The 21,005-nt window shown below is 46.8% G+C and overlaps 1 protein-coding gene across 1 annotated transcript in view; it reads right to left on the bottom strand.

Annotated features, from left to right (window-relative positions):
- Nucleotides 1-1,961: 1,961 nt before the first annotated feature.
- ANKRD11 (ankyrin repeat domain 11) overlaps nt 1,962-21,005 on the bottom strand; it is a 65,746-nt gene continuing 46,702 nt past the window's right edge. The window contains exons 4-8 of the mRNA XM_089667753.1: nt 18,593-18,796; nt 16,181-16,323; nt 15,267-15,414; nt 5,369-12,240; nt 1,962-2,233 (exon numbers count right to left, since the gene is read on the bottom strand). Of these exons, the coding sequence (XP_089523879.1) occupies nt 2,000-2,233; nt 5,369-12,240; nt 15,267-15,414; nt 16,181-16,323; nt 18,593-18,796 (7,601 nt within the window). The 3' untranslated portion in view covers nt 1,962-1,999. The remainder of the gene's footprint in view (nt 2,234-5,368; nt 12,241-15,266; nt 15,415-16,180; nt 16,324-18,592; nt 18,797-21,005) is intronic.

The following is a 21,005-nucleotide window of genomic DNA, read 5'->3' as shown; positions in this document are numbered from 1 at the left end:
TGCAGACTCCACCCCCGCAACATGCAGACTCCACCCCCGCAACATGCAGACTCCACCCCCGCAACATGCAGACTCCACCCCCGCAACATGCAGACTCCACCCCCGCAACATGCAGACTCCACCCCCGCAACATGCAGACTCCACCCCCGCAACATGCAGACTCCACCCCCGCAACATGCAGACTCCACCCCCGCAACATGCAGACTCCACCCCCGCAACATGCAGACTCCACCCCCGCAACATGCAGACTCCACCCCCGCAACATGCAGACTCCGCCTCATCGCCAAAATCCGCACGTTCCTAACCCCAGAAACCACTAAAAAGCTCATCCACTCCCTCATCGTATCACGACTCGACTACTGCAACTCCCTCCTCACTGGCCTGCCTCACCGCTGGCTATCCCCACTTCAGTCCATCCTGAATACGGCTGCCAGACTCATTCACCTTTCCAACCGCCCCATCTCCGCCACCCCTCTCTGCCAATCCCTCCACTGGCTCCACCCCCCTCTGCCAATCCCTCCACTGGCTTCTGATTGCGCAACGGATCAAATTCAAAATCCTAACACTGACGTACAAAGCCGTCCACCATACTGCCCCGAACTACATCACCGACCTAATATCCAAGTACCGCCCAACACGCACACTCCGCTCCTCACAAGACCTCCTTCTCTCTAGTTCCCTGGTCTCCTCCTCCCATGCCCGCCTCCAGGACTTCTCCAGGGTGTCACCCATCCTCTGGAACTCCCTGCCCCAACCCATCAGATTATCACCTACTCTCCTCTCCTTTAGGCGCACCCTGAAAACCCACCTCTTCAGGGAAGCCTACCCCACCCCCTGCTAACTTGCCGACCTCCTCTACTCTTCCTACCACTCCATCCCCCACAGCTATCTCCTCCTGTACCACTATCCCCTCCCTCCTAGATTGTAAGCTCCAAGGATCAGGGCCCTCGATCCCCTCATGTTCTGCATTGTATTGGTATTGTTCTGTCACATGTTCTGTCCCCCTTTGTAATGTACAGCGCTGAGCCAACTATCGGCGCTTTATAAATACTGTATAATAATAATAACTCAAGCTTGGAGAACCCCTTCGGTTGTCTTCCAGGGGGTGAAGACCCGGATGAATGCTATGTTGATCAATGAACAGATGTCTAGCATTCTTCACGATTCTCAGAGATTCCTTAAGGTTTGGGATACGTTATTCCTTGCCATCCCTGCCTCCTACTAGTTATGGCCTCTTGTAGTCGTTGCCTGTGCTAGCCCTGGATCCGTGACTCTTCTAGTTTTCCTTCCCTCCATGTTTTCTGATTCTTTTTTTTTTTTTTTCCCTCTTTTCCCCGATATGATGGATTGCTGCTGCTATTTGGTTCGGCTTTTTGCCATCCCTCCTTGATGTCATTGGACATTCCGCTATTTGACTACTACAAGTCAGCAGGATGTATCCGTTTGTGTTCCTGTCCTGCTCTGCCCCTCGTGGGCGTATCTTGAGCTTGTTGTATTCTTAACACAAAACTTTCTTAATAAAAATATTGAAACAGAAGCATGACTCCCAAAGGCAGAGGCATGATGTAGCAACAGCTGGAGGGCAGCCAGTTTGACACCCCTGATCCATAAACATGGGTGGGGGTTGTAGCCCAATATCGATTAGGAGAGTTATCGACTTATTACAGGTACTACTATACCGCCGTCTATTGTACGCTCCTTGAGGGTTAGGTACATTCACATCAGTCCCTAACCCTCAACGAGGGTACAATCTAAGGTCCCTAACTCACATTTGTACATATCCATACTGGGGCCAATTTAGACAGGAATCAATTATCCTCCCAGCATGCCTTTGGAGTGTGGGAGGAAACCAGAGTACCTGGAGGAAACCAGGCACAGGGAGAACACGCAAACTCCAGGCAGGTGGTGCTGTGGCTGGAATTCGAACCGACAACCCAAGCACTGCCAAGCGGAAGTGCTAACCATTTAGCCACTGACACTTCCCCAAAACACCGGCTGGTCAGTTGGGGGTCAGGACCTCTAAACCCGAAGTGAAGGTCAACCAATTCAGCTCACAATGACCACAACTGACACCAAACTGGTCTCCTGACTCCGGGGAACGTACAAGGCTTCGCACATAAAATGTTCTCCTCACCCTTTCAATGCTGTGTTGCAGACGAAGCTTCCCTCTCACCGCTTCCTGTTGCCGGAATAACTCCTTTAGTGGCTCCGATAATGATGGCGGTGGTGCAATCTACAGAAAGAACAGACATGGATATGGTTTTTCATCTGATGTTCTCTATTGAAGGGATTCACTTTTTTTTTTTCAGGTCTGTGTGTCTTTGTGTCTGAGTCTGACCCATCGCCATCTACAAGGAATTACAATTAGGGATGACCCGAAATTTCAGCCACCGAAACAGTCGGTTTTTTTTTTTTCACTATAGATCAGAATTAGCTGTCACTTTCCCCCCAGCTAAAAGAAACCGTTTCCTTCAGCTCTGGGGAAAGTGACAGCTAATTCTGTGAGCTATAAAAAGCCGACAATTGCATTTAAAAACCAGCACTGGCCTATAGTGACAGCCAGTGAGGGAGCCTCACTGTATACCCCGCCCCCTCCCCCCGTATACCCCGCCCCCTCCCCCCGTATACCCCGCCCCCTCCCCCCGTATACCCCGCCCCCTCCCCCCGTATACCCCGCCCCCCTTCACCCGTATACCCCGCCCCCCTTCACCCGTATACCCCGCTCCCCTTCACCAGTATACCCCGCTCCCCTTCACCATATACCCCGCTCCCCTTCACCATATACCCCGCTCCCCTTCACCATATACCCCGCTCCCCTTCACCATATACCCCGCTCCCCTTCACCATATACCCCGCTCCCCTTCACCATATACCCCGCTCCCCTTCACCATATACCCCGCTCCCCTTCACCATATACCCCGCTCCCCTTCACCATATACCCCGCTCCCCTTCACCATATACCCCGCTCCCCTTCACCATATACCCCGCTCCCCTTCACCATATACCCCGCTCCCCTTCACCATATAGACTGCCCCCTTCACCATATAGACTGCCCCCTTCACCATATAGACTGCCCCCTTCACCATATAGACTGCCCCCTTCACCATATAGACTGCCCCCTTCACCATATAGACTGCCCCCTTCACCATATAGACTGCCCCCTTCACCATATAGACTGCCCCCTTCACCATATAGACTGCTCCTCTCCTGCCCCCTCCTTGCACACACTGCCCCCTACAAAGAGGACCTGTCTTTTATATGCCTTCACAATCGGGGACTATTGGTCTCCTATAAGATAGCAATAAAATCATAAGTTAAAAAAAATGAATAAAAATATACACGAAAGTAGAAAAAAAATAGATAATTGGCACCTCCCCACCCCCACATACGCAGACAGTTCGGTTTTCAGCCACATGCACTCTCAATTTTCAGTATCGGTTTCGGCACCAGAATTTTAATTTCGGTGCACCAATTACAATGCTAGGTGTATTAGCCATCGGTCCTGATAAATTCTACGCCCAATATACCTGATACAGCGCTCCCTAAATTAGAACCGGCTGCATTTGTGCTGCACAGAACTGTACCGGAACGCGGTAAAAAAAACTTACCAAAAAAACAAAAATGCACCAAAAATGCACACGACCCGATTTAAATTGAAGAAAGGGGAAAAATGAACTGGAATGAACCAAAAACGTGTCAAAAATGCACATGCAGAAACATCTGGACTGCATTTCTATAGAGTGAACCGACCCTTCATCCAGAAACAAACATATTACAGCTTACCAATTCTTAGATGTGGCGGCTGCATTGGTTTTCTTTTTCAGGCTTCCTTTCCTATATTTTCACCTGCTGATCCAGCCAGTAAGTCTGTTTTTCAATAGAACATGCTCTCCTGCTGATGTAGCAGTTAGAGGGATGAGACAAACCATTTACCACCGACGGGGGGGGGGGGGGGGCAGGTTTACAATGATCAGCTTTTATTGATGTAAAACCTTTATCCCAAAAGCAACAAAAACTAACGGATTATAAAGTGTTAGCTGGAGTTTGGCTTAAAATTGGTATTGCATCTAAATCCGCTAGTCCATTTAACACTCTCCTCCCCCCAGACTGACAAAGCTGCTGTCCAAGGGTGCTCCCTGTGCTCCTTCCTCCAGAGTGAGGGCATTCAAATACAGGACACAGTGTAGATCTTTCACAGCACACCACGGATCTTCAAGTTGAGTCCAAACTGTTTTTATTGAAGATCACAAACAAGAGTAACAAGCTGGAGTCACGCAGGACCCACCAGGTGAAAACAGAGGGGAAACGCCTAAAAAAGAAAAGGAATGCAGCCGCCACATCGGATTGGTAAGCTGCAATATTGTATTTCTGGTTTTGGGGTTAGTTCACCTTTACCAATAACTGCTTATGCAGATGAAGGACATCTGTGGATGAAATGCTGTGCGGTTCGGACTAAATCGCAATTATGTCCTTCCTATAGGTGGAGCCATTTATGTACCTCCTGAAGCCTGACGGGGAAAACCCCCAGGAAGTGAGGCCTAGTCATTGCTGCCTACCTCCACCATTACAGGAGGGCGCTCTCAAATGCCAAGGTCAGAGCCCAGCCATTCATCACAGAATCGGATTCAAACCCCCTCGTGTGTTGTCTCCTCTGATGCAGTAGCTCCGACCTCAGCATTTGAGAGCGCCCTCCTGTGACGGTGGAGATGAGCGGCAATGACTAGGCCTCACTTCCCGGGAGTTTTCCCAGTCAGGCTCCAGAAGGTACAAAAGCAGCTTCCACCCAACCCAGTGGTGTATTTAGGTTTTGTGCTGCCCTAGGCAAGAGAGCCTGACACCAACAGACACCCCCCCCCCCGCAGAGAGAGTCTGAATTTACCAACACCCCTGCCCCCCCACCCAAGAGAGCCTTCCACTACCACCCCCCATACACCAGCCACCAACGCCCCCCACCCCATTCCCCGTGCACAGCTCCGGACATCCCTGGGAACGAGAGTCGGGGCTCTGCATACGTCACGCAGTCTCTCTCGGATCCCACCTGGTTGGTCCCCATGCCACGTGTGACCCTTCTTCTAAGAGGCAGCACTGCCCCCAATGAAAAATGCCGCCCTAGGCAAATGCCTTGTGGTAAATCTGCCCCTGCCTCCACCTATAGCAAGGACATTACCCAACTTCAGTCAGAGCTGCAGAGTTTATCTACAGACCCCCCCCCCCTTTACCTTCATAGGCAGTTTTTTGTAAAGGTGAAGCTAACCCTTCAAAATGTGTGAAAACACTGAAAAAACAAAAATATGGATGATTGTCAGTAAAATATAGAGCAAGACCCCTAAACCCAGCATCCCGAGGAGGAGCAGCATGGCGCACTCACCACTGGAATGTGAAGCTTGCTCAGAGGTTTGCCATCCAATAAATAGGAGCCGGTGTAAGTCACATATTCAGCATAGCACTGAGGGGCTTGAGGAGTGATGTAACACAAGATTTTCCTCTTCTCTTCAATTTTTTTCCTAATCTGCAAGTATTCAAAGTATGGATTGGACCTGTCGCTGTGATATGGCTCAATTTCGTCCAACTTGATGGCATCAACGATTGCTGCCAAGGTCTGCTGGATCATCTCACGCGTCTGCTGACTGGTGGTGCTGATTATCTGTTGTTGAAGCTGATTGGGCTTCTGCAACTTCCTCTTGCGGGGGTGCTGCGTTTGTGAATCTTCCTCCTCGGTGACTTTACTTTTTCCACGGGTCGACGGTGTGTTTGCTACAGGTTGTTCTTTCTCCGGGGTGGAAGTGTTCTGCTTATTCTGATTGGCAAGCATCTGAGCCCTGTTTCGAGTCATCCGTAGAGGTATCTCTTCTACTTTGGGAGGTTTTGGAATTTCAACGATTATTTTTGGCATTTGCTCTGGAACTTCTACTGGGGGGATAACTGGAGGGGCTTCAACTTGTATGACGGGTTCACTGGGAACACTTTCCTCTGGTGTACTTTCAGTTCCTTGCACATCAGCCTCAACGTCCTTTGGCAACTCCGGAGTACATGTGTCCGCAGAGGAACTTAGGCTCGATTGCACCTTACTCTCGACTTCTTGAAGAGTTTCCAGTTGTACATACGGTATTGCAAAACTTGTTGGTTCAAACACTGGTTTTGTATCATGGGATAATTGTTCAGTGTCTATTGAAGGTTCCACATCGTGGTCATCGTTCTGCTCCTCAACATCGTGTACTGGTTCATCCATTTCCACAGCACTTGTTTCTTTAGGAGTCACTGGCTCTGGGAGATCCAATTCATTGTGAGGCATTTCCATGTTGTCATCCTCATTGCACACATCAAGGGGAACATCAGGACTGCTTGCAAGGATACTTGGCTGTTCACAAATCTCATCATTTTCTTCTTTGACAGGAAGTGGAAGGTCAGGAAGAGAAAACGGTCCAAGATCCAGATCCTCCACAGCTGAAGAAAATGGGTCTGGCCATGGTTCCGGATCGTGAGCAGGTGGCTGAACATCACTGGGCTCCACATAACTTTCTTTAACTGAGGCCAATGCATCTTCTAGAGGTTCTGTGTTGAGTTGCGACTCAGAAGCCAATGCCGGATGATCATCTGATAGACCATCACAGTTATTTAAAAAGTTGGTAAGAGGAGTTGGAGATGCATATGGTTCCTGATCATCTGGCTGAGGCATATCCTCTTCCGCATCCTCCCTATCCTCTTTCAGTTCATCTGGGGCTGGTTCAGACAAGGGGAAGGAAATGGGAGAAACTGGATAAGGCGAGTCTGAAGAAATAAATGGAACTGAAGCAGTAATAGATTTGTCAGGTGAACAAAAGGTCTTCGGTGACTCTGTGAATCTCGGAGGAGATTTTAAGAGCTCAGGTGCCATTGACCAGTTCCCAGGTTGATCGGGGGTGTTACTCATTAAACTTGGAGGGATAACAGAGTCTGTATTTCTATTCGTCGGACTGACCCATTCTAAATTCTGCTCAGAAATTGTTGAGCTGAATGTATTTTCCTCAACAGGTGGAAGGAAATCAGATTCTGTAGGTGGAGGTAAAAAAGCAGGTTCAGGGGGTAAAAAAGAAGGTTCTGTATGCGGCGTATGAAATCCAGATTCAGGGGGCAAATAAGCAGTCTCCGTGGTGGGAAAACTAGATCCTGTATGAAGAACATAACCTTGTTCTTGGGGCATAAAGGATGGCTCTGAAGGCAAATATTCTGGCTCCGGGGTTAGAAAGTCTGTCTGTTGAGGAATGTAGGCAGGTTCTTGGTGTAGGTAAGAAGATTCCTCCTCTGGCATAAAGTCCGGTGCAGCTGAAAAGCTATTTTCATTTGTTATAAAGTTACTATCAGTCTGTAAATAGGCCGGCTCCTGCTGCAGAAAATTAGACTCGGGTGGTGAAAAGCTTGGTTCTTGGGATAGAATAGATTCTGTAGCTTGTTGTGCTTCAGCAGAGTCACATGGCAGGCCAAGATCGGGAGGAATCTCACTCTCTGTAGAAGGCTCAAGCAAGTCATCTCTTTCCAATTGTGGTGATTTTGCTTGAACAGCTAAATAGCCATGATCAGGTGATGGAGCAATACTGGCCACGGCAGCAGGTGTACAGGAAGTATCATCAACCCTCGGAGATGCTGCCCGGTAGTCTGGTGAAAAGTAACCTGGAGACCCGCATGTGAATTTCTCTTCAGGGACCTGTGGTTGAATCTTATCGTCCATCATCTGGATTGGTGAACTGAAGCTAGAAGCTGCTGGCACACTCTGCTGTCTGTAAAATTTCATTTCTGAAGAAGGAAACTCTTCTTCAGGAACTCTTCTGACATCAACTGAGACAGAGCGGCTACGATTCACAGAACAAGGGAGCCTAGTGGGTGTCTGACTTGGGTTTTCAGGTATTCCACTAGATGTTGCTGAATACCGGTCAAAGAATGTAGGTGAGCAGGCATTCATAGACATTGCAGACACCGGCAAGGAGTGCTGTGTATCTGAACAGTCAAACATCAAATCTGGATAGTCTTCAGTGCTGCAAGATGGGGTCCTTGGGGTCTGCATTACTTCTTCGTAACTTGGGCAGGAGATCACAGATGTAAGAGTGGGGACTCCGGTTGGCCTACTTTGATCAGGTCTTGGAGAAGCTGTGAGCACTTCTTTAATTTGGGGACCATTGAGCCAATCTTTAGAATCATTCCCAGTAATGGCTGGGACTTTGTTTTCAGGTGGTACTGCGTTTGATGACAAATCTTTAGACTTCTTATCTTTTTGGAGGGAATCTGTTACCAAAGGTTTCTTGGAAGTCAAGTCCAAACTTTTCTTACGCTGCTCTTCTTTTAATTTTTCTTTTAGCTTTGGATCCCCAGACCGGTGTCTCATCTTTTCCATTTGCTTCATTCTCTCTTTGTGCTTTTTATGCTTTTCTTCAATTTCGAGATCTTTTTGGCTCAGCATCCTTTCAAAACTGGTCATCATCAGATCTCCATCGCCGAGAAGTTTTTCTCGAGGCCGGTTGTCTCTCTTGTTGGCATCTTTATTAAGTGTGATTTTCTCATTTCCATTCAGGATCTTAACAGTCTCTTTCTCAGAATTTTCCTTTGTTCTATCTTTGATTTTATTTTCACTAAATCTTCCCACCTCATCTTTAGATTTTTCTTTGGAGGTTAATGGAGATTCCTTATCTCTACCCATCGGTTTCTGCTCTTCCCTGTGATGCTTAAAGAAGGCTTCCAAATGTTTGTCTCTGTGTTTGTCGTCTTTGCTTTTGTCACGATGTTTATCTTTCTTTTTCTTTTCTTTCACAACAGAAGAGTATGCTTTGTCCTTTTCAGATTTTTTTAAGGAGTCTCTTTCAGAATCATGTTTCTCTTTTTCAGAACCAAACACATAGTCCATGCTTCTATCCAATTCCTCTTCGGTTTCAGTCTTGACAGAAAACGAAGAGAAAGTGTCTCCATCTGCTGTTGGAGTCTCCTTATCGTACTGCATGGACTCTCTCCTGCTGTAGGTGTCCCTCATATCATCCAGTTTTTCAGCCTTCTTATCAGACTTGTCTTTTCGTGCTTTATCCTTGTCATGGCTTTTCTTTGAAGAGGAGCTAGAATGCCTATTTCTTTCCTTTTCCTTTAATTTTTCTGCTAAACCAGGTAAGGAATCTTTAAATTTGTCCTCTACTGGATCTATAGTGGTCACCACGGCACCTTCCAACATGTTTCCAAGGCCAGCATCCTGGCCCCGATCCGTAAAACTGTCCGAAGATATTTCACTGATTTTGTCGTTGGAATCATCCTTGTAGTCGTTGAGGGCCTCCTCTTCCAATTTTTCCAGAAGACTCTTCTCAGCATCACCTTTAGAGGACTTTCGATCTTTAAAGTGATCTTTATCAGATTTCTCTTTGTGTTTGGTTTTGATTTTCTCCTCACTCTGGTGTTTCTTTTCACTTTTGTCACCTGGTACCTTCTGTTTAGACTTCTTGTCTTGGTTAGAATCTACTGACGCTCGGTCTTTGCGGTATTTGTCAAGGGACTCCTTATCCTTTTTCTCTTTGTGTTTTTCGGTGTTCTTTTCCTTCTTCTCCTTCCCCGATTCTGACTGACCTTTTTCCTTTTTCTTCTCTTTTGGTTCCCGATCTTTTTGCTTTTCCCCCAAATGTTTTTCATTGGAATTCCTTCTGTGTTTGTCAGACTGGGAAGGCTCTTTGTCTTGTAAAGGATTCTCCCGCTCATGATAACTGTCCATTCTGTGCAGATCATTGCCATAGGCCTCTGAGACTTTGAACCCTGGCATAAATAGATTATCCTCCTCTTCACTTTCATCTGTAAATATGTCTGCAATGTTATACCAGTTTTTACCTCTGGACTTCTTGTCATCTCTCTTGTCCCCAAAATCCTTTTCTTTTTTCTCAGTTTTCTGCTCTGAGGAGGCTTTTTTATCTTTGTACTTTTCCTCTTTCTTCTTTTGAGACCCTTTCTCGGTTTCTTTTTCTTTCTGACTTCGATCAGGTTTTTCAGGCTTTTCCCTCTCCGAATCTTTTGATTTTTCTCGATGTTTCTCAGATTTCGATTTTTCCTTTTTCTCCACGTCCCTCCTTTCCTTGCCAGAGTGATGCCTCTCTCGTGTCTCAGAATTCTTGGTAACAAGCTCTTGTTCTGATTTTTCTTTAAAGAAGGTCTCCGTTCCATAGTCATTCAGGTCTTCTTTATACTGTTCCTCCTGTTTAGTTTTGGAATCCCTCCGTTCTTTGCTTCCCAAAGAATCCCTCCTTGTGGAATCTCCGTCTTTTTCTTTGCGTGGTTTAGTGGTGTCGAGAGAGTCCTTCCTCTTCTTCTCGCGTTCACCCGTGTATAAGGTGGCACCTTTGTGTGCATCTGCTTGATCTTTCTTTTTGTCAGAAGTTTTGTCAGAAGAGTCTCGATCCTTTCTTTTTACAACAGTCTCTTTCTCGGGTTGTCTTTCTCCATATTCTCTCCTGTCTTTGTTTTTGGAGTCTTTTTCCTTGACTTCCTCCTTGACAGATTCTACAATCAGCTTGGGGATGGCATCGTTCTTGCTTTCTCTGAAGTCCGTAAAGGAGGAGTCCCAGCTATCCTCAGCTTTGAAGTCAAAGGAAGAATCTGAGGACATCTCAGAAATCCATAATCCCTGATCATCTGATGTGTTGTACTTTGTTTCATCTTCTAAAAATTTGGTTTTGCTGTTTAATTCTTCGAATGGTGCTTCATCTTTGTGAGACTTTTCCTTCTTGACCCGATCTTCTTTGAAACTTTTGTCTTTTTCGGGTTTGGGCGTTTTCTCCTCTTTTAGCTCGTTTTTCTTTTCAGATTTGGATGACTTTTCTTTCGTTTTCTTCTTCTTTTCTTCTTTGTGGACTTTTTGCTTTTCTTCTTTGGGGGATTTTTCTTTGACAGTTTTTTCCGTTTTTCCAGAGCGGTCTCTGTCCTCTTTAAAAAGTTTACTGCTGTCCTTGCCATCTTTAACCTTTTTTGATGACTTCTCTTCTTTGGTAACCTTACTACTCTCCTCTCGGTAGCCCCAGTCTTCTTTCTCAGATTTCACTTTTGGAAGTTTCTCCTCCTTCCTGAGGTGCTCGTTTTCATGTTTTAATACTTTTAATTTTTCTGGAACGTCGACTTCTAAATTTAATGGCTTTTCCGATTTTTGTTTAGAGTCCTCATACTCGATAGAAAAGCTTTTAAGGATTTTAACTTCTTGTCCAGCCTGCACCTGAACTTTTTCTTTATTTTTGTGTTTAGTTTTATGTTTTTTCACTACTTTGCCTTCTTTATCTAGTTTTGGAATTGCCCCGTCATTGTGAAGATGAAAAGAGTTCTTTTCGTATATGCTGTTATGCATATTACTTTTCTTTTTGTGCTCGTGCTTCTTTTTAACTTGTTGTTTCACAGACTCCACGCTGGAATCCTCCGAAGAGTAATCATAGTCACTAGTCAACCGTGTCCTTGTGGAGTCCGATAATGAGCTAACATCTGACCAGTGAGGGGAAGAAACCGTTTTCCAATTGTCCGTTCTCCAGTGCTTGGAGTGCTGGTCAGGGATATTAGCATTGTGCTTCTGTGATGCTAAACTCCCTTGAGACGATGCTGAAGATGCTGAAAGAGAGCTAAACAAAGAAGTCTCCTTCAATGCTAAGGCAGAGTCTTTTACACAGTTTGAGTTTTCTAAGGAAAGCAGATCATTCTCTACATCACTCTCCAAGTTTTCACTTTCAGTTTCAGAGGAACAAAATAGGTTTTTCTTCTCAAACTTGACCTCCTTTGTTTTTGCATCTTTCTTCCGCTTCTTCTTGACTTTGCTTTTCTCTTTATGCTTTGCTACAGGCTGCTCCCTGGTTTTATTGCTCGGTACAACGGGATGAGCCGACAGGCGGAGCTTTTCAGGGGCCTCTATGGTGATGGAATGGTCGTCCTCGTCTGAAGTATCTGACAGGATACGGCGAGCAGCTTTCTTTGGCGCAGTTGTATTTTTAGAATACGTTTTTACTTCCATTTTAGGAATAGAAATATAACTGTTCGCTTTAGTCTCTTTCCGAAAGTCTTTTTTCAGCAAATGCTTGTCATCAACTGGAGGCACGCGATCTTCTTCGTCATCCTCGTCAAACTCGTACTCGTCTTTCACTGGCGTACTTTTTGGCGGATCCTGATGTTTGCCTTTGTGTTTAGGGCCCTTCTCAAACTCCGAGTCCGTGTTATTTCCGTCCACCGAGCTGGAAGGTGCAAAAGAAGGGGCATCCTCCTCTTCTGAACTTTCTACAAAGCAAAAAAACAACCTTGTGAATACAGAGTACACCAAACTAACAAAACTGGTGAGCTGGAACGCACGCACGCACACACACACACACACACACACGTACACACACACGTACACACACACGTACACACACGCACACACGCACACACACGCACACACGCACACACGTACACACACGCACACACGCTGGGGAAGCTCTTAGCAAAAGGAGGCTTTAAAAAAAAATATTTGAGAAGCTGCCCACAAACAAGTCACGCTTGATCGCTTAGAAAATAGCGGTCGACAAATTGCTAAATACTGTGTTGAAATACATCTGTTAACTGCCCATTAAATGCAACCTACCCATTAATTTTGTAATTCCAGTTCATCCAATTTATCACTTCTACATTGCACAGCCAGGCAATGCCCTTCATTTCTGGTTCAGCAACGCAGAGTCCTGCCATGCCTCCATCTGCAGCCCGCTTACTGGACAATAAATCACCACCTCTGTCCAGAAAACGGTGATGAATCCAGAAGACGACCGATCTTCCCAACTTATACACAGATGTGTAGTTCACAATACAGAATGTCCAACAGACAATTCCTTCAACATCTGTTTTACCATAAAGGATAAGCTCACCTTTTGGAACATGAAACCTGCTTTAGTAACTGCAGCCTCTCCCCCCTCCCTGTGACAGTGAGGGGGGGGTAGTTCTCCCTGAGCCCGCCGTCACCTTAAAAAAAAAAAAATGCGATTGTGTGGGGCCTTCCAGGCCGATGGCTTGTAGTTCTCAATTTACTAAGGGGGTGCTGGTGAGCGCTCTCGTAGTCCATTGAGGTTCCTGGACTGCCTGCCCACATCAGGTGTGTGGGCAGACAATGCACTGACAGTCTGCAAGAGCCTGACATTGCACCCACATTCTGATCGCGGGTAAAATCAGTTACAGGCTCCCAAGAAAAAAAAATGCACATTTTTTTAAATGCAAGAAATGTGCATTTATTATTTATTTATTTTTTAAGTGAACTTATCCTTTAACTCCTTGCTCCGTTAAAGTTAACTTTTTTTAAAATTAAAAACAAACCTGATATACTTACCTGCTCTGATTGGCCGCTTACCTCCTCTTCTGGGATCCCCTGCTGGCACTGTCCTCGCCTCTGAGTGTGCCCCCATTACAACCTGCTTGCTCTGGGGGCACACGTGCAAGAGTGCTCTCAAACCAGACTGTATACACCCATAAACAAAGTGAGGCTCGACCCCAACCCCCTCACAGGATTTGACTGATAGCAGGAGCCCTCCCGCTGCCCTCAGTGAAGCCTGTGAATACAGGGAGGGCAGAGGACATGTCGCCGGGCTCAGCGTTGGATCATTAGAGGGCTCAGGTAAATGTTTAGGGATGGGGGTGGGGTGAATAGCTAATGGAAGGCTTTTTAACTTAAAGTGATTCTAATGGCTCAAGGTTTTTTACTTTCTTGTATTTTATGCATGAAGGAAAAAAAAACAAAAAAACAAAAAAAAACAAAGTGTTTAGCAGACCCCATAACACTTACCTGAGCCCCATCACGATCCAGCGATGTGCACAAGAACCCAGTCCTCTGGGGGCTCTCACCGACTGGTTGAGGAAGCAGCAGGAGTCCAAGGATCCCGCTACTGTCAATCACAGCAAGTGAGCCAATAAAGAGGGGGAGGGGACAGGGCTGAGCCACAGCTGTGTGTGAATAGACATGGAAGCGCAGCTGCTTTGGTGCCCCCATAGCAAGTTGCTTGCTGTGGAGGCACCTGACAAGAGGGAGGGGCCAGGGGTGTCGGCGGGGGGAGGGGACCCGAGAAAGGGAGGGGCCAGGGGTGTCGGCGGGGGAGGGGACCCGAGAAAGGGAGGGGCCAGGGGTGTCGGCGGGGGAGGGGACCCGAGAAAGGGAGGGGCCAGGGGTGTCAGGGAAGGGGGGAACCCGAGAAAGGAAGGGGCCAGGGGTGTCGGCAAGGGGCCCAAAGAAAGGAAGGGGCCAGGGGTGTCGGCAAGGGGCCCAAAGAAAGGAAGGGGCCAGGGGTGTCGGCAAGGGGGCCCAAAGAAAGGAAGGGGCCAGGGGTGTCGGCAAGGGGGCCCAAAGAAAGGAAGGGGCCAGGGGTGTCGGCAAGGGGGCCCAAAGAAAGGAAGGGGCCAGGGGTGTCGGCAGGGGGCCCAAAGAAAGGAAGGGGCCAGGGGTGTCGGCAAGGGGCCCAAAAAAAGGAAGGGGCCAGGGGTGTCGGCAAGGGGCCCAAAAAAAGGGAGGGGCCAGGGGTGTCCGCAGGGGACCCGAGAAAGGGAGGGGCCAGGCTGCTCTGTGCAAAACCACTGTAGAGAGAGGGTGACTTTTTTTCTTTAAAAAACAAGACTTTAGTATCACTTTAATACACAAAATGAATTAAAGAAAAAAAAAAAAAGGTGCGTTTAGAACTACTTTAATCTAGTTAGCCAGAGAAAACAGGATGCCAGGCAATAATCACTACTTGGCACAAGGAGAGGACAGACATGTTGTTCCACCAGGGAAAGAGACCATGTCCAGTTATCCTACGAAAATAATGGTAAAATGTCCCACCATTTAAAATTGTTTTTGCCAAATATATCTCTCTCTCTATGTCTATCTCAAGAAAGCTAGAAATGCTCCCCCCGGGACTTGATATGGCAAAAACCACAATGAGTCTACACAAAATATAAAACAATGTTTATTACAAAAGATTAACACAATAAAAGGAATCAAAAGATTTGATATTTAGTAATTGTAGTACAATGTGGTACCTATAGGACTCCTCGTACCACAAGTTACTATATACTGAATCTTGATTCGTTTTCTTGTGTCAATCTTTTGTAATAAACGTTTTATATTTTGCGTAGACTCATTGTGGTTTTTGCCATATAAAGTCCCGGGGGAACATTTGTAGCTTTTCTTGGTCTTCCCAGCTATAGCAAATCTTTCAGAACATCAGGGATTTCTCTAAACCTCGGAGTTCATCCACATTCCTTCAAAGATATGTTTAAGCAGCAAAATCCCCAAACGCCATCCCACTTACCAGTTGAGCTCTCTTCGCTGGAGGTGTAGGTACCCTTTCCCAGGAGAAGGTTGACCATGGTCGGAGAGTTTGCAACTTTTAAAGGGGTTTCTCCCTTCCGATTACTTTGATGAGGATTTCCTCCATACCGCAACAGGAGTTTCACGACCTGCAATGTAAGCACAGCGATGAGACCACACGCCTGAGACGCCTTTCTTCCAGTTACTTGGATGGCAACGGTTCAATCTCCCAAACTTTGATGAAAGACCTCCATGAAACAGGATTTAACCCCTCGCCTACCGGGCACTGTCACCCCCTTCCAGCTCAGGCCAATATCCGGCTTTCAGCGCCGTCGCACTTTGAATGACAATTTCGCAGTTATGCAACACTGTAGCCATATGAAACTTATTTTTTTTTTTTTCACACACAAATAGAGCTCTTTTGGTGGTATTTAATCACCGCTTGGGTTTTTTTTTTTTTTTTTAGCAAAAAAAAAAAAAAAAAAGGTTTACATTCGTCTCAATACTGCTGAAGACGGTCTGTACAGTTACACGTGGAATGTTGTGTTCTCGGAAAATATTTACATGGCTTCTAATGTTCACGGCAACCAGCAAAATCTGAACCGTCTTGAATGGCAACAGCGGCATAATGGAATCATTTCCCCATACAGCTGAGAGTACACAGCGGAGGCTCCCTTTAAGGAGGAACATTCCTCTTACAGTCACACATTTCTGAACATCTGTATGGAAAAATAGTATATATTCTATCATCTCTATCTACAGGCATTAAACGAAGACAATCCAGATCAAGGTGTTTAGAATCTCTAGGCAGCTAAGGGCTGGGCGGCACAAATTTGAGCAACTTGGAGGATGCATATTTGCAAACCCCAGAATCAAATGTTAATGCAGTTTTTTTCTTAATACACAAGTACTTGCCTTGAAGTGACCGTTGTTGGACGCATCATGCAGGGGGGTGTCATCGTCCAAGCCCTTGGTGTTGACCTCTGCTCCGGCAGCCAGGAGCTGTTTCGCCACATCATAGTAACCTCTATTACATGCCTCATGCAAGGCCGTCCAACCTGCGAACATTAAAAGCAGCGCTGATCCATCTAAGCAACAGTTACAGAAACCATTGAACACATTTGTGACAAAAAAAAAGGCATACTCCCCTAGGTGGAGGCTGCATCTGTCCCCCGTGGCCTCCAAGACCAAGAACTGAGCGATCGAACGCCACTGATCATTCAGTTTTCGGTCTGCAGAGCTCGTGATCATCAGCTACCAGCTCTCTTCTCCTGGGGGGTGAAGGGGGTGGGAGTGCCAGGCTTTCCGTGGCACGCCGAGAGGCTGCGCCAACTGCCATCTAGGATCTGGATCCTTGCAGAGCCTGGACCAGCTCTGACACGCTGACAGCAGTCTTTAGCCCACCGACGGCTGAAAACTGATCACAGGAGTGCACAACCAGGTCCACTCCAGTGATCCAGAGAAGTACAGCCAAAACAGCCATCCTTCATCTTTAACTACGCCCAACTACTGCAAACTTACTAAACACAGATTTTCAAAAATCAAATGAACCAGCAGCAGGTTCTCGGAGTACAAAGTGTTCCGTAAAGAAGGTCGCGGCCTCCGTCACACTTCAACTAGGCAGAAGCCATGAGAGGGGCAACATTCAGGAAGAAAGCAAAGCAAGAATGCAAATACTTCTCAGCAAAATATCTTCGTCTCTACGAGGAACAAAGACTGACACCGACACCGAACCAGCATCAGTTTACAGAGATGTTCCAGGAGACCTGCCCAACTGTTCCCGAAACCTCTCCCCCACACATCAGGTCACCTTCCATACACATGCAAACCATCCTTCATATACCGGCTGTATACTAATGGAAAGGGATCCAGGAATCGCCTTTTAGTGCCACCCATCCGTCGGGGTCACCAGGAAACCCTTCCAGGCCCTAAAAACTTTCCTAGAAAGGCCGGCTCATTTATTACCCCAAACAATCTTCCAGTTTATTTTGGGCATCTCTGTCCTGCTACCGACATACCTAAACAACTACTCCACCCAACATTCGTCTCTGTCCTGCTACTGACATACCTAAACAACTACTCCACCCAACATTCGTCTCTGTCCTGCTACTGACATACCTAAACAACTACTCCACCCAACATTCGTCTCTGTCCTGCTACTGACATACCTAAACAACTACTCCACCCAACATTCGTCTCTGTCCTGCTACCGACATACCTAAACAACTACTCCACCCAACATTCGTCTCTGTCCTGCTACTGACATACCTAAACAACTACTCCACCCAACATTCGTCTCTGTCCTGCTACTGACATACCTAAACAACTACTCCACCCAACATTCGTCTCTGTCCTGCTACTGACATACCTAAACAACTACTCCACCCAACATTCGTCTCTGTCCTGCTACTGACATACCTAAACAACTACTCCACCCAACATTCGTCTGTCCTGCTACTGACATACCTAAACAACTACTCCACCCAACATTCGTCTCTGTCCTGCTACTGACATACCTAAACAACTACTCCACCCAACATTCGTCTCTGTCCTGCTACTGACATACCTAAACAACTACTCCACCCAACATTCGTCTCTGTCCTGCTACTGACCTACCTAAACAACTACTCCACCCAACATTCATCTCTGTCCTGCTACTGACATACCTAAACAACTACTCCACCCAACATTCGTCTCTGTCCTGCTACTGACATACCTAAACAACTACTCCACCCAACATTTGTGCATGTAACGGAAGCGCACGAAAATTTTATATATAGCCTGTAAAGTGCAGCCATGTGGGCGGAGCCCCAAACAGTTTTAATTTAAAAAAAAAAAAATATACTACATATATATATATATATTTTTTTTTTTTTGACCAAAGCTTGGCTGAAGGGATGACTCAATAGATCTCAGCAAGGTAGCTGCTCTCCTACACATGAAACCCCGACCCAGAATCAGGTCATCCATGAATGATTTAGCACCGGGTTCCCAAAAGGACAGAGGCTGCCCCCATCCCAGCAAAGGGGTGGCAGAGCCGAGTATCCCAGACCAACCTGGCCTCTGTGGCAGTATGCGGTTTTTGAATTGTGAGCTGGTGTGGGGAGAGGATGCCCCACTCGCTGTCACAATGAGGGATCGGGGGTGCGGCAGGTGCTCTTTGGCAACACATTACACCCTAAATACAGGTGTAACAAGTAACCAGCGAGGACCCCCCCACTCCATCCCTCCCACGCCATCCCCCCCACTCCATCCCCCCCACGCCACCCCTCCCACGCCACCCCTCCCATTTTTATCATTTAATAGAAGTGAGATGCAATTCGTTACCTGCAAAATCTTTAACGTTGACATCTGCTCCCTCGTTAATCAGTTCCTTGATTCGCCGCGCATCGCCTCTAATGGCTGCCCGATGAAGTCGGGTCTCCCCTCGCTCATTTCGCTTGTTAACTTTGTCTTTGGTTTTGGAGGCGGAGTTAGGAGTCCCCTTCTGGCCAACCGCAGATTGAGAAGGATGCTTTGGTGTCGTGTCAACTAGAAAACAAAAGGTAGGATGAGTATGAGAATGTATGAGGGGCTTCAGGTACTTTAGGGGGGTGACAAACATGGAGGCTGCCAGTGCCGCCCCTTCCTTCCAGGATTAGAGGACTTCCTGAGAGTTCAATATTTTGAGTCACTGACCTGGAAAAAGTATGGAAAGTATTCTCTCTTCACTCTGATGTACCCGATGATCAGTACATTTTCTGGGTCAGTGTCTGAAAATGAAGCCAGAGAGAGCCAGGCAATTGGCATTTCGGGGGGTGAGAGTTTTTCAGAATGTCTCTTTTTGCCTCAGTTTCCTACAAGGATGCGACAAAGGAAACCTGCAAATCCAACCTTTACAAAGTCCTTTAGGGCTGATTCATACCATAGAAATGCAGTCTGGTGGAGTTTCCGCATTCACATTTTTGATGCGTTCTAGAGGTGCCCCCCCCCTTTTTTGGGTCATTAGGGGTCACGTGCATTCCTGATGCGATTTACCATGTTCCAGTGCAGCTCTGCTGAGGAAAAATGCAGCGTGATCTACTTTTCTATGTCTGGAATCACTGATGTGAACAATGCCATTGACAGCCATGTATCCTATTCTCGGTGCGTTTTAGATGCAGAAAAATATGTGAATCAGCCCTAAGAGTAATATGGAAAGACTGACTTGGTGCTCTCCGCAGAGAAGAGAACAAGCCGGGCTCCGGCACACCGGCCTTCTTCCAGAAGATTGTTCTACTGGAAACGACAACAAACCTCCCAATGGGTAGTCTGGCCCCGCCCCTTTCTTCATTTGCTAGCCATGTCACCAATCAGTGATGAGCCAGGAGTGAGGAGCGGGAGGCCACTAGATGTGGGAGAAACGCACAACATCCCGGGGTGCAAAATTTACAAACTGCTTCAGCCTCGGTTCACACTATGAACTGCGCTGTATTCCGGTGCGATTCAACGCAGTGGAATCTGAGCCCATGCATTGTGAATGGGAACGCATTGCAGCAGCGCCACGCACGCACCAGTTGCAGGACCGCACTGCAGCTGGATTGCACAGCTGTACTGTAGCATGCGATCCAGTGCAGGCAAACACTTTACATTTGTGACCTGCATTTTGGGTGTCGTTAACATTGCACTTACACCTGCTGCAAATCACAAGTGGAGTGCGAATGTGTTGCAGGAAATGCGCACGGATCACGGGTTTCCCACACTGTGTTCTAGCGTGAACTGGGCGCTTACAGATGGGATCGGATCTAAGAAGAAACAAAAAAAATTTGTTCAAAACAAAAAGTTTCTGTTTGCATATCTAAGTCAGTCAGGAGGTTTCAGCAAACCAACCAATAATTGCCGGTCATTTCTAGCGCACAGCCTGTAACTTCCCTTTTGGAGGGTTTCCCACTTTTCTTGAAATAACCTCCTGGAAATGATTTGGTGAAATTAAAACAATTAAAAAAACAAAAAAACTCCTTTTGGCTCTATAAACCATTTTGATCTGACAGTTGTGACAGATAATTGTCCTCTGGCTGCAGACAACATAAAGGCCACAAATGTCATCACGTTGCTGCAGTAGCCGATCTGCACGCAGGGGGGAGCACTTGCACCAAAGATGGCTTGCGCTGTATTTCTCCTGCACCGGATTGGATTTTTTTTTTCCTTCGGAGAATTTCAGGAATCTCTGTGGGGGAAAAGCTACAAACTTTACATCTACCACAAAGGCTTGCACAACACGAACTGCCACTTCCTCCTAGAAAGCGGTTACGTTAAATGCCGGATATTTTTTTGCAGCCCTAGATTTCACAAGATGAGTTTTCAGGAAAAGATGGAGAAGCAGAATAAAAGGCAGAAGAACGTTTCTTTGTGGCATTCATGGTAAGTGTGTCACAGAGGGGTCTAAGGCGGGAATAAGACCACCTCAGATCCACACAGCTCAGGAGATAACCAATCCGATCCACTCCGTGTAGTACGCCCGATACCTAACGGTGAGAGCAAAACCGGGAGATAACCAATCCGATCCGCTCAGTGTAGTACGCCCGATACCGAACGGTGAGAGCAAAACCGGGAGATGACCAATCCGATCAGTGTAGTACGCCCGATACCGAACGGTGAGAGCAAAACCGGGAGATGACCAATCCGATCCGCTCAGTGTAGTACGCCCCATAGGGAGCGGTGAGAGCAAAACCGGGGCCCATTTAGACGCGGCAGATTACACAAATGTTGGATTATGAGCCAA

This window comes from Staurois parvus, unplaced genomic scaffold, assembly GCF_062004578.1.
Source record: "Staurois parvus isolate SC_StPar_1 unplaced genomic scaffold, SC_StPar_1.0 ptg003552l, whole genome shotgun sequence".
In the NCBI taxonomy this organism is placed as follows: Eukaryota; Metazoa; Chordata; class Amphibia; order Anura; family Ranidae; genus Staurois; species Staurois parvus.
The sequence above is the reverse complement of the archived record's forward strand: the minus strand, read 5'-3'. Positions and strand labels throughout refer to the sequence as shown.